The sequence below is a fragment of the Mus caroli genome, chromosome 11 (assembly GCF_900094665.2).
Source record: "Mus caroli chromosome 11, CAROLI_EIJ_v1.1, whole genome shotgun sequence".
In the NCBI taxonomy this organism is placed as follows: domain Eukaryota; kingdom Metazoa; phylum Chordata; class Mammalia; order Rodentia; family Muridae; genus Mus; species Mus caroli.
The window spans coordinates 2,823,391-2,839,093 of record NC_034580.1 but is presented as its reverse complement, the minus strand read 5'-3'; the positions used below and the strand labels follow the sequence as shown (position 1 = coordinate 2,839,093).

The following is a 15,703-nucleotide window of genomic DNA, read 5'->3' as shown; positions in this document are numbered from 1 at the left end:
GTTCCACCTATAGGGTTGCAGATCCCACCAGCTCCTTGAGTACTTTCTCTAGCTCCTCCATTGGGGCCCTGTGGTCCATCCAATAGCTGATTGTGATCATCCACTTCAAGAGCAAAGGGATCCCAAGAACCAGGACTCAGGACCGTCAAGGCCATAGCAATGCTGTGGTCTAGGGACCAACTTTGTCCTGGCTGCTGAGAGGCTCTGCCCCAGGCTTCCCCTGTGCTCCAGCCCAAAGCATGGGACAAACCTTTCCCAGTAATCTGTGCTAGGTCTGTTTGTCTTCAGTCTTTGCTCAAGTCTGCAAAAATGAGCTCCAATATCCACAGTCCTAGGCACTATTAGTAGGGAGGACCAAGGAGTCCAGAACTGGCCAAGGCTCCCCCCAACTGCCTCTCTTAAACATCTGTTTCTAAGCATCTTCACTTTGTAAGAAGGCCACTGTTGTCTACCTAACGCCCTCCGTGGGCTAAACCTAGGGAAGTGCTCTCAGGTACGTAGGTAGGCAAGCAGGCAGTAGGTAAGTCTCGAGAGCTAATACAAAAAAATCTAGGCCAGTGCCCACAGGTGCAGCAGCAATGGGCCCTCTATCTAGGGTTCCAGCTACCTATCAGCTGTAATCGGAGGAGTGTTTCCAGGCCAGGCCTCCCTCAGGAAGGCAGTGTGCTGCAGAGCCTGAGCCTCCACCATACATTATTCCTGAAGCCTTTGTGTGGGTGCTGGACAGCAAGGCAGGCAGCAGTTTTCAGGGGCAGGCCCCAGGGTTAGCCATCCGGTATGGGGCAGAGCACTAAAGCAGGAGGGACACCCCTTGAGGAACCTTTCTTTCATTCAGCCTCTTTGAACAGCGTGTACTTTAGACAGAGCTCCTTAGGCATCTGTCTCTGCAAGAAGGCTCAGGTTACTCTCAACACTTCCAGGTCCACACATCAGGCAGAGGGGCCTCTGATGACAAGGACATCAAAGACAGGCTACAAGGCCTAGCTGACCTGCTGAGGCAGAGGCGGCAGAGGCCTCAGACCACTAATTGCTAGCCACTGAGGCCATTCCAAACTGAAAACCATCCTCCAGATTTGAATAGTCCCATGCTGACCCTCACAAGCTATCTGTGCCCCTCAGGAGTAAGAAATCCCCTCAAACCCTCAGAAGTCTCCCAAGATTAGCAGAAAGCTAGGTGGTTTGCAGCCAGCCTGCACTAAATGGGAAACCAGCAAAACAAAGCACCCTCCCCAGGACTCTATTGCTAAGAGGCGGAACACCCAGGCAAGTTTTTCAGTGTGCAGAAAACTGGGCTCTGAAACAGCAAGGCTACTCCAGAGCTCCCTCACCCGCTTAACAAAAAAGGAAGGAACATTCCTACCAGAAAGGTCTGGAGGTCTATCCAGGACAGGACCCTAGTATCCACGGGAACAAAGTACCTGGTGTCTTCCCACCCCTCACTGGCTGAGTTGGGGAAGAGGTTTCCCTGAAGCTAAAAGTAAACATAAGACAGTATTGAATTTCAAAAGACAATTTTATCTGGACAGAAACTTTCAAACAGAACATAGAGAAATTAGGCATCATTAAAATACACTCTTGCCAAGTGATTTAGCATTAGAATATAATGGGGGGATGGGGAAACACTGGGCAACTCGGAGACCCTGTAGGACAGCCATATGTAGGCAAAGGTTACCTTCTCCCCACAAACTTCTACTGCCACCCACCTCTCCTCCTCCCCAGTACCCCCAGAGCAACAAGAGAAAGAGGCAGCACCCCAGGCCATTTATTACACCTCAAGTGCCAGCAACACACTGGATCTGTGCTGTCCAGGGGCCCTGGGTTGGAGAGGTCTGTGGCAGTGGGAAAATTACATGGGCAGGCCAGTCCAGGGGGGAGCCCGAGCCCTTTGGCTAGCAGTATCCAGAGAAACAGACAGGTACACCAACTAGTGGGGATTTTTGGAAGCCACAGTAGATATCCCCCTCCCCATATGAGCACTCTGAGGGCAGCTCAGCAGGCTCAGGGTAGGGATCAAAGTGAGACAACGCTGGCTCAAAAATCAGAGGCCAGCATCCCAGCAGTGGCTTTGGGGAGACAGGATCTCTCGGATATAGTTTGTGCACAGCAGACCATGAACAGGTGATGTGAAACCGGGCACACTCTGGGTTCACCACGTAGGCTGTGCTGGCAGTGGCACCAGCTCAGACCAACCCCTCAACCCCTCAATATCCTCTGCCCTGCAACTGTCTCTGATTGGGAAGGGCTTCCAGGCCAGAACCGGACAGACCGACCACAGGTAGGCACTGGAAATATTCAGGCTGCTGGCACTTGGCCTGATTTGACCCAACATGCAAGCTCCAGGCAGTTGCCAAAACACTCTTGTGGACACAGAGACAAATAAAACCAGCTTCAAGAGATGACAGCATCCACTAATTTGATCTTGATGTTCAAAGTCCAACTGCAAGTCCAGGTGAGTGTTCCTCCATACTGGACAGCTGAAGGCACCTGTGTCTGCTTCTTCCCTAAAGATGGACACTCCCCGCTGACCCTCCCAACACCAGAACAGTTGCAGCCCACACTCAGTCTGCTAGCTGATAGAACTTACACAGCCTGTCCACCTTAGCCCATTCTAAGTACCTCCCACAATGCCATCTTTGTGATACTGGGCGAAGGTACTTAGGAGGGGCCCTGTCCCTGCCAGAAGCCAGTCCTACCAGGCAGGCAAGCTAAACATGTGAGACCCAGTGACCACTGCCTTTCTCTGGCCATGGTGACCTTCTCCCAGCCCCCACAGTGCAAGGTAGTAGAATGCCGGAGTGTTCAGACTCTGCCCACCCCAGCCCTATCACTCCAGCCCCTCCCCCCACCCCATTCATGGAGAGTTAATATCGTGAGTGCACAAATGAATCCTAAGTCATACCAAGGATCAGGAAAAAGACTCCCTCCCATAGAGCCTTCCAGGGTTAGCTGAGAATAAGCCCTTCAGCACCTAGAAGAGCCACTTAGAGTTTATGGTTTCATTTTCCCAACATTACATCTTGGAGGACCTCAAATTCCTTCCCAAAGTCACAACCACACATACGAACGAACGTCAATGTTCCCACCCTTAAAGCATCCCTCCATTCCTCTTGGGAACTTCAAAATAAAAGCAGCCAGTCTGCCTGGCTCCAGATCTTCTTCTAGACACTGCTTGTCGCCAGGGGCTGGTGTGACGTGACGATCCAGCGCCTGCCTCTGTGGGCTACGTCACATGATTGCACAGCAAGAGTTTTGTTTCCGGGCCTTGAAAGAAGAAAAAGAGGAGGCTGAAGAGTGCAAGGAGGGCTGGAAGGTGTGGGGAATGGAGCAATCAGACAGAGAAAGCAAAACCAACCAGGGGGAAGCCCTCAGGGCTTCAAAGAGAGCTTCCCATATGACCCAACACTGCTTCTACTGCCAGGATGGGCTCCTTATGGTTTTTGTCGCACACTAATATTTTCAATAAAGTAATATAGTTCCTACAATCAGACCATGTATAAGCAAAAGAAGCAATAGTGGAAATTAGATTGATGGAGTCTTTCAGCAGTGCTATCACTGCCCTGGCAGAGAAATATGGTCTCTGCGCATGTCTGCAGCAGCTGCTACTGAACCGATTCTTGCTTTTTGGCCAAAGCCCACCCTTCTAACCCCACCTGATCATCTTCCTCCAACATTGCAACTCAACATAAATATGCATAGGCAGACTTATCTCTACTATTGTCCCACAGTGGGCCAAGAACACAACGTTGGGGCTGAGGTGATGGATCAGAAGTTAAGAGCACTGGCTATGCCAGGCAGTGGTGGCACACACCTTTAATCCTGGCACTCGGGAGGCAGAGGCAGGTGGATTTCTGAGTTCGAGGCCAGCCTGGTCTACAGAGTGAGTTCCAGGACAGCCAGGGCTACACAGAAAAACCCTGTCTTGAAAAAAAAAAAAAAAAAAGCAAAAAGAGCACTGGCTGTTCTTCCAGTGGATCAGGGTTCAAAACCCAGCACCCACATGGCAGCTCACAACCACTTGTAACTCCAGTTCAGGGAATTCTATGTCCTCTTCTGGCCTCTGTGGGCAGTAGGCATTTATGTGGTGCACATACATACATGAGGCAAAATACCCATACATATTAAACAAAACAACAGAAATGTTCACAACGGGAAACCTTCTCCCTGCCTGGAGAGAAGCAGGCAGTCAGCAGGAGGTACCCTGCCAATGGAAGGAAAACGTATAGAGAGCTAAGCACCACCTCAGAGACGTGAACTGCTGGTATCGTAAGGATTTATGCCCAACTGTTCTCCCAACAGAGGAAGTAGGAAAACCCTGGTGACCAAAGCTGGAACCAATATGGGAAGTGGGTGGTAGCTCTGAAACCAGCAAGGCCTAGCCTTGGTCAAGCAGCAGGATGCCCGAGTGTACGCTGCTCGTCCCTGGAGCTGAAGCACTTGCTTTAGGTCCTCATATCCCCGGGAGTAGTACCCAAATCTCATCTTGGTTAAATAAAGGGCCAGCCCTCATAAAGAATGTCAGAGAAACAAGGTGCAGTGGCTGTGTAGACAGGGATGCCCTGGAGGGCCAGGCAGAGCTACTCACAGTTTTATAGAAGGCTTTCGACTGTGTTCCCAGCACTTCTGACTTGGATACCAGGTCATCAAGCTTCTCGCCTCGCTCTAACAAAGACTCCATGGTGTTATGCTAGGCAAGAGAGAGAGAGAGAGAACTCTTGGCTCTGTGCAGTGAAGTGTCTGCTGACAGCAGGCCCTCATGGAAGTTTAATGGCTAGAAGTGCCTCCTCTGGGCCCCTACCCAAGAGACACAACAAGCACTGAGACCCAGGCCCAGAAGATACTCCAGTCAAGTCAGTAACACAGGACCTGGTGGCTTTCCCATAATTTTTCCCAGTACAGACTGAGATAAGCACTGCTCTAGGAAAGCTCACACAAAGCATGTTTGTATTATACTTGTGTACTGTAAGCACACATGTGCAGAGAGGTTTCTGTGTGGCAAGAAAGACATATCTGAGTGTTCTATGACCACACTAGGATGACAATGGCTGTCCAAAATTCACAGCCATCCGGAGCCTCTGAATGAAACTGTACTTGGAAATAAAGTCTTTGCAAGCGTCCTAAGCCTAAGAAGCACGATGCTAGATTAGGGTGGCCTTAATTACATAACTAGCATCTTCATAAAACTAGAGACGCAGACACAGAGAAAGCCATGTGATGACATAGGAGAAACTAAGAAACAGTGAGAACTGTCAGCAACTTCCAGAAACCAGAGAAAGGCCTGGAACAGACTTTATTCACACGGCCCCAAGGAGGAACCAGTCTGGCTCAAACTTCAACTTCGAGCCCCAGCCTCCTACGAGGGAACGCGTGGCTGTTGTGTGGAGTCATACAGCTCATGGTTAAGTCTGAGCGTCCATAGGAGACTAATATAGTGAGAAAGCTATGTCATCTGACCCAGGAGCCACAGAGTTACCAAGCACTTGAGACAAGTCCTAATATGTGCCTCAAGGGCAAACATAACACATTTCAGAGACTCAGGCCCAGTATACAGAAGACTTTATTAGGACTGGAGAGATGGCTGGCTCAGTGGTTAACCATACTGCTTGCTTTTCCAGAAGACCTGGGTTCAATTCTAGCACCCACATGGCAGTTCACAATCATCTCTAACTCCAGTTCCAGGAGATCCAATGCCTTCTGGCATGAAAAGGCACTGCATTTGTGCAGTGTCCAGATATAAGGGTGTAGGCAAAATCACCCTTACATATAAAATAAAAAATTGTCAAAGGTAACACTGTATTAATGACTTTTTTATACTAAAGACATGATGGAAAGATATTTGGATATTCTGGATTAAATAAGTAACACCAAATCTCAACTACTTTCCTTTCTGTCATTTAAAAATATGACTCCTTCAAAATTCAGAGTTACACACACATATCATATACACAATAGATTACACGCTCAACTGACAGCACCGTGACAGGAAGCCTCGAGATGAGGTTTAGTCTGTCAGCACTACAATCTGCCTTGTGGAAACAGGAGGACAGAGATGGAGGCCCTCTGAGGAGCAGTCCTGCTGCCTGGTCCATTTCCTTTCCCAGACAGCCACTGCCAGGCAGCTAGCTGTCCACTGGTGTGAGTGATACCAACTGAGGAGAGAGCCACACTGTCCTTTACTCCTGTACATAGCTGGGCAATTCATACAGCAGAAAACGTCAACTCAAAGCTAGGGTACAAGCTCACTGGCAGAATGCTTACCTGGAACATAGAATGCTTACTAGGACCACACTGATTCCCAACCTGGTCCCCTCCAAGTAGAGGGCACTGTAAAGTAAGATGAGGTATACAGGGAGAGTGACAAAGTTGGTGGAGTGGCAGCCACCACTTCCTGAAGCATGCTGCGACTGTCATTAAGTAGGAATGGACGCTGTGTTTGGTCAGCGCACATCCTTCTGTGCTTTGGCGTCATGTCTGCCCTCCACCCTTCCTGCTTACCAGAATGATTTTGGTCTCGTCCAGTTCGGCCTGTACTTTACTCATAGGATCAGCTTCTCGGGGGTTCTAGGAAAGAGCCAAAACAAAGTCAAGGCTGAGACTGAAGTAGTTACCTATAAACAATCTTCAACTGAGGAAACTACCAATTCTCACAATAAAAAGGCACAGAACAGTGAACTCAAAACCTACGGCTATCTGAAACTATTTCTCTGTGGTTTTCAAACAGACCATTCACCTGTACATCAGCCTTGAGCTACCACAGGTATTGACCTTTTCCAGATCACACAGCTTCTGGGACGGTCTCTAGATGATGTTTCTTTACCTGGTATTTACTAAGGTGATCATACAGGCTTCCGTACTGGATTGTAGCAGGGGATCCTACTGGCCAGTCTATTCTATCGACCTGCTTGGAGAATTCATCTAGTACCTGAAAAACAAAGGAGACGCAACATATCTTCCACCCAGCTTCCTAGTACCTTTGGTGAAGCACCTTCACCAACAGCACTCATCCCATGTGAGGCTCCAGGGCAGCCCAGGATACACAGACATCCAATGGCAAGGGAGCTGTCTAGGTTCAAGTTCCTCTATTTGAGTGTTTATCATTAGAATATATCTCAGTAGTCTAGAGGCAAACGTAAAGTGTGCCCAGTATAAGGTAAACTTCATCTGAGGAGGCTAAGAGCATCCTCATTTTATACTAGCTCTCTAGTTTTCCAAAGTAATTCTTTAAGAAAGTAAGCTTGCCAGACAGTGGTGGCACTCAGGTGGCAGAAGCAGGTAAAGACCGAGTCTGAGGCCAGCCTGGTCTACAGAGTGAGTTCCTGGACAGCCAGGGCTACACAGAGAAACCCTGTCTTGAAAAACCAAAAAAGAAAAAGTGAGCTGGGCCTTTGGATGTGCCGAAAAGTGCTTCAGTGCTATGAGGGACAGGGCAGTACTTTCCGTCTCAGGGTTTATAATGAGAAGTCACTGGGTGCTAAACTCCATGGAGTGAATAGGAGTTGTGCTGCAACACGCCTTTAATCTCAGTACTCAGGAGACAAAGACAGGTGAAATTCTGAGTCTGAGGCCAGCCTGGTCTACATTATGAGTTCCAGGCTAGACAAGGATACACAGTAAGACCCTGTCTCAAAAACAAACAAATAAACAAACTGCACGAAGCCAGTGGAGAAAGCTGTAGTGACTGGCTGCAGGAACAACAGGAAGAGAACCCTGAACCTTCAGCAGAAGCCCAGGCAGAGGCTGGCAGCAGTGGCCCTAATCCAGCAGCAGGACACAGGTGACCTGAAGGCCAGAGTCAGCCCCAAGGAGGAAATACACAGAGGCAGCATTTCAAATGTCTCCTGGCTTGGACAGACAGGATGGGGAAACCGTGGCTTCTGGAACATTCACCCCTCGTGCTTCAGACTCTGCACCCACCACGTCTCACACCTGACACCCCAGTCAATCTAGTCCAACAACACTCACCTTCTCCAGCAAGGTGAAGGCCACCCTGGAAGGGTATTCGCTGTCAGCAATGACCACACCTGCCAGACTGTCGCTCCGGACGTAGACATGGCAAAGATACTCTACGGAGACAAGAGATCTCACATAAGAGGAGGGCTTCAGGCTGTTCTCAACCTGCCAATGCATCATAATGCTGGTTCTTGATTTCTAGTTCAAACAGAGCCACTCTGAAACTATTCTCAAACTCAAATGCTCTGAGCGAGGTCTACGAGGAGGCTCTTTACCGCAGTTCTATGGGCCACACCCAGGAGCTCTGACTATTTAATATCCTAGACCCCCTGATTGTATGTGTATAGCAGGATCTAAGTGAGCTGCCCGGGATGAAAACACACCAAAGACAATGTCCCTAGGAGCAAGTCTAGATCACTGCTCAGGCCAGGTCTGGCTACGTCTTGGCAATTTATGGCCCTCCCCGGCTCTGTGCTGCTCCTAAACTGAGGGAATACCAGACAGGACAAGCTGCTTCTCCTTTCTTAAAATAATCTTGTCAGGGTGGCTGAGTAGCAGAAAATGACTTCCTAGGGCTTCAACCCCCTGTAATAAGACAACACAGTTTGACCTTCTCTAGCCTGTGGTGGGTGGCTGGAGGAACTGTCTGGAGAAAGCCCAGATAGTCATGGATGAGGTCTCTAGGGTTATTGCACTAAAGCTGCCTTATGATTATAGAGGGGATGGTTTGCAGAAAAGCCTGAAAACAATCAAAGGATTCAGAAATGACATGGCTAACCGCATCCCCAGAACAGAAGAACCTTGGATGAGAGCTTACAAAACCAACCTCTTGTTTATGGAGCTGACCCAGAAGATTCCAATGTTAAACAGAAAGAAAAACAAAAGAGGAAAAGAGTGTAAGTCCCTGGAATCCGAGAGAAGCAGAGATCAACAAGGACAGAGAGGAGGTGGGATGGGAATTATCATCTTATTTTATATACATTCCCAAATAAGAAGGAACCAAACATGGAGTCAGTTTCCATGGAAACTAAGAAGCTTGCCAGGGTGAGAAATGGTCCTTATGGGATAAAACTGTGAAGGGTAGACAGCAGGAAGGAGAGAGCACTGATAGTCACGAGTCTTTTTCACTTCTGTGGTAGTCACAGGACAGAAACTCTTCAGAAAATATACAGCCAGTATACAGATCAGTGATCTATCATCAATTCAGGAACTCTATCCTGGGGCCACTGATTAGGACAGGTCATCTTTGTTTATGCTTCAAGAAATTCATGTAAGATCAAATTTGTCTGTGAAATGTATCAGTCTGAAATAAATACTCCAACCTGATATCCAAAACCTGAATTATGAAATAAAGGAAAGATCCTGATGAAAAAGAGAGAGAGAGGGGGGGGGGGNGGAAGACAGAAAGAAAGAAAACAAATGTTAAGGAATACAGTATTACCTCAGTGCAAGCTAGAAACCTTCTTCTGAAGGCTCTACTCTGGGAGGAAAAGCAGGACGTGACGGCTGCTGCTGGACCAGAGAATCAGCGCCTATCACTCCTCAGCCTGCCAGGCTGGGGCAGGTGGAGAGCCAGAGTCTAACGTGTAGTGAGTGTAAGCTGTGTAAGCGCAGTTGCACATCAGGGTGCAGCAAGTGTGGACTTCAACATCTGGTTTAGTGCTCTTTATGGCTAGGAGGAGCAAGGCGAGGACATGCAGTAGCAGAGGAGCACAGGGCTGGGAGCAGTCACACGGCACAGGCAGCATGTGTGACAGCCAGGCCAGCACTCAGAGGGGCGGGAGTCCTCTTACCTTGTTCTTTGACAGAAGCTCTGCTGCCTTTCTCCGAGCGTTCCACAATCAGTTGACTTGTAAAGGTCATGAATTCCTGAACACTAGGAAATACAACACATATTTACAACCTCCTTTCGGTCACACTGTCCCCAACACAGTGGAAAGTGACCTCTGAGGTTCTCTTGGTTTTATTCATTCCCTCTTAACCTTAGAAACAGTATTAAACCCAATGTAAATGAACACGAAGGTATATAACACCATTCATGCCACACTTGTGTACAACAAACCAGGCAAGTGTCTGAGAAATCTTCAGGCTACAGTTATCTTAACATTTCCCTTAAAACATGACTTGGGGTCCAGTGAGATGGCTCTGTGGATAAAAGCACCTTCTGTCAAGCCAGAACACCCGAGTGTGATCCCTGGAACCCACATGGTGGAAGAAGAGAAGTGACCTCCATAGGCATCTCATGATGCACTCACACCCCCACACAAACACAGAAAATAAAGCTGTGATTGAAATCTTAACGATATGCCTGGGTTCTAGTGTCAAAACAGAAAGCACCTCCTGTTCGAATATCCAAGAACCAGGATGAATAAAATACACTGCTCTAGAAAAACACTAGTGGTAGAAACTGTCAGGCAGAAAGAAGCATGCCTGTTAGTACTATGGCCACAGGACAGATCCTGGCTGGGAATGCCACAGACCTACTCGGTGAGAGCTAGCTCAGGTCTGCTGAAGCCCTGGACAGTGTAGAGGAAATGGAAAGAAAGAGCTTAGTCAAGGTAGAAGTGGGAGTCACTCATATGAAGCTGCAGTAGTGGTTTATCATGGGCCCAAAGAGAGGTGCAAATCTGACCAGAATGAAAGAACTTCAGGAGATGGTCCAGCCAGAGGACAGGCGAGAAACCTTCAACTGGAGATGCATGATCAAGGGCAGCCAGGGCCATCAGTTCAAGGTTGATCATTTTTTGAGATGGGGTCTATGTGGCCCTGGCTGTTCTAGAACTCTTACATAGACCAGGCTGAGAGATTCACCTGCCTCTGTCTCCCAAGTGCTGGGACTAAAGGTGTGCACTCCTGTGTCCAGCACTACAGTACTCTTAACTACAACAGCTGAAGACCTAGCTCTGAGATTTCAAGTCTTACTAGGTGTCACCCAGATTACTGTGCTGACCTCGATAATAAAATCAAGACTGGTGCAATAGATATAGGTGAGTTAATATACACAAAGCATTTGAAACACTATCTGACACATAATATACTACTATTATTATCATGAGGGAATGACATGGTGAAAATAATCACAAAAATATTTCCTTTTTAATTCCCAAGAAAGCCTTTGCAATAAAACTTTTAAAAAGCTATCCAGAGCAAGATTACAGTCGTGTGGATTGGGACTAGTGCACTAATTGTGAGAGATTTTAGTAATCACAGTGACATGAAAGGTAAGAATGAGGGGTCTCACTCAACTGGAACATATGTCTCTCTGCTTCACTACTGTCATCTGACACTAGATAACACAAGGGTGTCAAAGAATGAGATGGTAGCACTGTGAAGCTCGGAGAATCCTCCATATAAACACACAGAGAGAAAAACAGAAAGACCCAGAGCCAAGTTGGCACCACAGGGTCTATCCCAGAAGAACACCAAGCACAGAGCAGAGGCCAGGGTACACAGAGGAGAGTAGCAGGAAGAGCAGACGGAGCCAGAGATGACTCAACAATTTCACCTTCAGGGGGTGCACACCACAGCAAATTGTAAGCTGTGTCTCTGTGTATCTGAGCATCCATGTGCCATCTGTGTGCAGCTGCGTGTGTGCGCATGGAGTCTTTCCTCAGGAGCCATCCACCTTGGTTAGGATGAAGTTGGTTACACGCTCACAGAGTAGGCTTGACCAGGGGGCTAGTCATCATGCAATGATCCCCAGAGGGTCGGTCATCACGCCCTGAGCCCCATCATCTTGTCTCTGCTTCCCTAGCTTTGGAAGTACAAGCATGTGCCAGGACACCCAGACGTTGGTTGGTTTGTTTGGTTTTCCTTTTAATGTATTTGGGATCAAACCCAGGCCCTCATGCAGCAAGCAGTCTCCCGAATGAGCCATTTCTCCACTCAAGCTACCTTCCAACCCCTTGGCAAACACTATTCACATAACTATATTCCACAGCAACTCATGTCCGTCAGCGGATGGATACATAAACAAAACATAGTGTTTACATAAAACTCAATACTGTATACATTTTAAAAGGGAGAAAAATTTGGTATCTGCAGAAACATAGGTCAACCTTGGGGCCATTCTGCTTAGTAAAATCAGTGGGACACAAAAAGCCAACTACTATATATCCCACTTATATGAAGTCATTAGAACCATCAAAAGCTGAGACACAACCTGAACAAGCAGATTTCCCCCAGACTTTGAGACAAGATGACCACAGGTCCTACCCTGTTGGGCCCTTCTCCTTTTGTATCTGAATCACTCCCACTAGACTGGGTATCTGTGCAACTTACCATTAAAGCACCCCACAATCCTCTACACGCCTGCAAGCAATACAAATCCAGTGGTTCCTGCCTAGCTACCAGTGTGGACCCTTTCTGATAATCAAGGCCCAGACACTAAAAAGAATGAGTTTGACACCCGACTCCCAATCCTTGAGGAATCAACGATTTTACTCATAAAAGAAATACCTCCATACACCTCATACGGAACTGCTGGAAAGAGCTTTGACCAGCGACTTTCACAAACTGTGGGCTGCAACCCCTTTGGCAAACCTCAATCTCCAAAAATACGTATGCATAACAGTAGCAAAATTACAGTTATGAAGTAGCCACGAAAATAATTTTATGGCTGGGGGTGGGAGGGTTCCCTCAACATGAGAAACGGTACTAAAGGGTCGCAGTGCAAGGAACGTGAGAACCAGTGGCAACGACGAAATATAAAGGTGGCTGTTAAGACACCAAACACTGGTTAAATCACAGGGTGCGAGGCGTAGTCAACATACTTATTTCTGAGTCCCGAGATCCCAGATCAGAACAGTTGGCAGCGCGTCTGTAATCAATGGCCTTCTAATCTTTCTACAACAGGGCAATACCGCGGAGGGCAGAGCCCTTAAACAGGGATGCTAACGACTCCTCCGGCACAGCCTGCCGCCCGAGGGAGGCCGAAGCCGTGCTCGCCCTTTGAGAGACTCGACTCCCCGGACTCCGGGTCCAGCCACCCGGGCCCGGCCCACTTACCTGGACCTCTGGAAGAAACTAAAGGAAGACACGTCGTACGCGGCCTTGAGCAGCACCGCTTTCGGATCGCCTTTGTAAAGGACACTGAGGCTGTACAGCTTCATGGCGCCGCACCTTCGGGTCCCCGGCTGGGCCCCAGACCCGCTCCCAGGAGCGCGGCCACAGTCCCTCAGAACAGCCGCGGCCGGCTCCTGACGGGGCCGGGCCGGCTTCTTCCTCCTGGGGTAAGGCCCACTTCCGGTTCCGGTGGCGAGTTGCTCCAGCCGCTCCTCGGAGGACGAAAGGCAGGGTACGCGCGTGCGCGGACGGGTAGCTAAGCGGCGGGGCGCGCCCGCGTCCGCTCGGGTCGGCGCCAGAAGGCTCGGTCTCCGCCTGCGTGGCAGTGCCTTGGCGCACGTTCCCTTCCGGTCTGTCCCGCGGACCCTGGCTGCCGATGGGCAGTGCTGTGCCGTACCATCGCTCTTCTTTCCCCATTCTGTTAGAATAACAACCCGTAGCTGTCCCCACTCTATACTTTTGTTGCATCCTATGTGTAACAGCACCAGGCTAACCAACCCTCTTCCCTGGGTGTCCCAAGTACAGACGACTAAAAGAAATGTCCTTCATCCTTTCTGTTGCAAAAATAAAAATCAGAAACGTCACTGGCTGTGGCCACTCAGCATGGGCACACTTGTTCGACAAGCCAGGCGGTCAGAGGTGTCAGCTATATTCACCTGCACTGACACCATGGCTCCACAGGTGGCAGACGGAGAACCATTTCTGAAGAAAGCCTCTTTATCCAAAGTTGTACAAAATTACCAGGATAGTGACCTTGCAGAAAGAGATGTGGATGAAGAAAATTGATAGCAAGAGGCAGACCTTGGGCTTCCAACGTGAAAAGTAAAATGCTTATCAAACTCCCTTACAGCCACTCTTGGCACCTCTTCCTGCTTTTCTCTGACTTTACGCAGCCTTCCTTGATCCCAGGAAGTCTCATCTAGAGATATGCGAACTCCCCAAGCCAAGCTTGTTAATTTATTTCAAATGACATTGTCTTCCCCTGCGTTTCCCCCAGCTGTTATCCAGTCTGAATTCGATCCCAGTACTTCCGCACCACAAAAGTTAGCCCCCCCCCCAATCTGTTGAACTCGAAAAATACCTTTTTTGTAGACATGTGGCTAAAAGCGATAAACTATCAAATTCCAAGTCCTGCTCATGGCAGATGTTTAACAACGACGACGATGGTTATTTGCACCATTACGTTGAAAGAAAGAAAGAAAGAAAGAAAGAAAGAAAGAAAGAAAGAAAGAAAGAAAGAAAGGAAAGCAAGCAAGCCTGGCTGAGAGGCTGAAGGTGCCCTTGAGGCTGTTAGAAGCAGAGCTTTAAAGGGAGGCTAAGATCTGAGCAAGGTCTACAGATTAGATAAGAGCACTATATCTTTATTTCCAGCTTTCCGTCACTGCCCTGACCTTATAAGAGAAGTCTCTGGTGTTATGAGCAGAAATAGATGAACATTATGTATACAACTTACTCTGAAGAGGTCATATGCATACATACCTACATGTAAGTATATCTACATCTATGTAGATCTATGAACACGTATATATTCGTTTCTATACATGCTTGTATATGAACACATTATACATGTATTAGAGTTCTCCAAAGAAACAGAATTGATAGGACATATATTAAGAGAGGACTTATTAGATTGGCTTCAGGATGCTGTGTGTGTAAGTAGTCCAACAGTGTCTGTCTCACATTGGAGAAGCATAGAGTCTGGTATTTGCGCAAACCACAAGACTGGATGTCTTAGCAAACTTAATCTTGTGCTGAAAGCCTGGCCGATTCCTAGAGAGCCTGGTCTTCAGCCAACATTTGAATCCCTAAGTTGGTTTAGGTGTAGAAATACAGGGTAGGTGACCTAGCCAGGGAAGGCAAAAGCAAGCAAGCGACAAGCCAAGTTTCCTTCTTCCACATCCTTCTATATGAATTACCACCAGGAGGTGCTTGCTGCCCAGAGTTAAGGTGGGTCTTCCCGCTGCCTTTAATCTGCTCAAGCAAAGCACTCACGGACTGCCCAGCAGTTGATTCCAGATGAGGTCAAGTTCGCAAGCAAGATTATTCATCACGATGCCAAAGACAGAGCAAATTCGGAAAAAAAGAAAAGAAAAGAAAAGAAAAAAGATTAAGTGATGCAGATGGAGAGTGTCCAGAAATTTCTGTCTTTGTTCAAGAAACCTGAAAGTATGGGGAGAGAAAAGCTTGCAAAAATAAGTCATTGACAAGACAAGCATAGCATCACTGGTGTGGGATGGCGGAGCTCTTATGTCCAGCCTCCCCCTGAGTCCTGAGATGTCAAAGAAAAGCCCTTTTGCAGAGCAGGAGAGATGGCTCAGTGGGTAAAGGCATCTGCTGCCGAGCCTGATGACCTAAGTTCAATCCTCTGGCACCAATGGTGGAAGGAGAGAACCAAGTCCCACGTGCACACATGCACACAATAACATACACGTAAGCCCCCTGCATACTCATTCATACGCATGCATGCACACTAACACACAGTAATAATATTATAGATGATATATATTTATAATTAAAATGTTAAGGGTTTTTTTCATGAGTGTTATTCTACGTTGTACCCGAGGAGGCCAGTAGAGGGCGTCAGATACTTAGATTCCTGGAATTAGAGTTCCACATGGTTATTAGCTGCCATGTAGGTGTTGGGAACCAAGCATAGAATCTGTGAGAGCAGCTAGCTAGTGCTCTTAACCAC

General features: G+C 47.9%; 1 protein-coding gene across 1 annotated transcript; it reads right to left on the bottom strand.

Moving 5' to 3' along the window:
* Positions 1-1,494: 1,494 nt before the first annotated feature.
* Positions 1,495-13,201, bottom strand: Ykt6 (YKT6 v-SNARE homolog). The gene is made up of 7 exons (XM_021177457.2): positions 12,955-13,201; positions 9,741-9,823; positions 7,960-8,060; positions 6,815-6,919; positions 6,493-6,558; positions 4,583-4,684; positions 1,495-3,261 (listed from the first exon to the last, which is right to left on the bottom strand). Exons 1-7 carry the CDS (start codon positions 13,056-13,058, stop codon positions 3,226-3,228), a joined length of 597 nt encoding a protein of 198 aa, XP_021033116.1. The 5' UTR covers positions 13,059-13,201; the 3' UTR covers positions 1,495-3,225.
* Between the last annotated feature and the right edge of the window lie 2,502 nt (positions 13,202-15,703).

What these genes read in the sequence shown, in the direction of transcription:
- Ykt6 (XM_021177457.2), bottom strand. Translation starts at nt 13,058, where the DNA reads ATGAAGCTGTACAGCCTCAGTGTCCTTTACAAAGGCGATCCGAAAGCG. An exon ending in ACGAGACCAAAATCATTCTG is followed by an intron (nt 4,685 to 6,492) that starts GTAAGCAGGAAG and finishes TCTCTTGCCTAG; the next exon opens with CATAACACCATGGAGTCTTT. An exon ending in CGAAAGCCTTCTATAAAACT is followed by an intron (nt 3,262 to 4,582) that starts GTGAGTAGCTCT and finishes TCTTCTTTCAAG; the next exon opens with GCCCGGAAACAAAACTCTTG.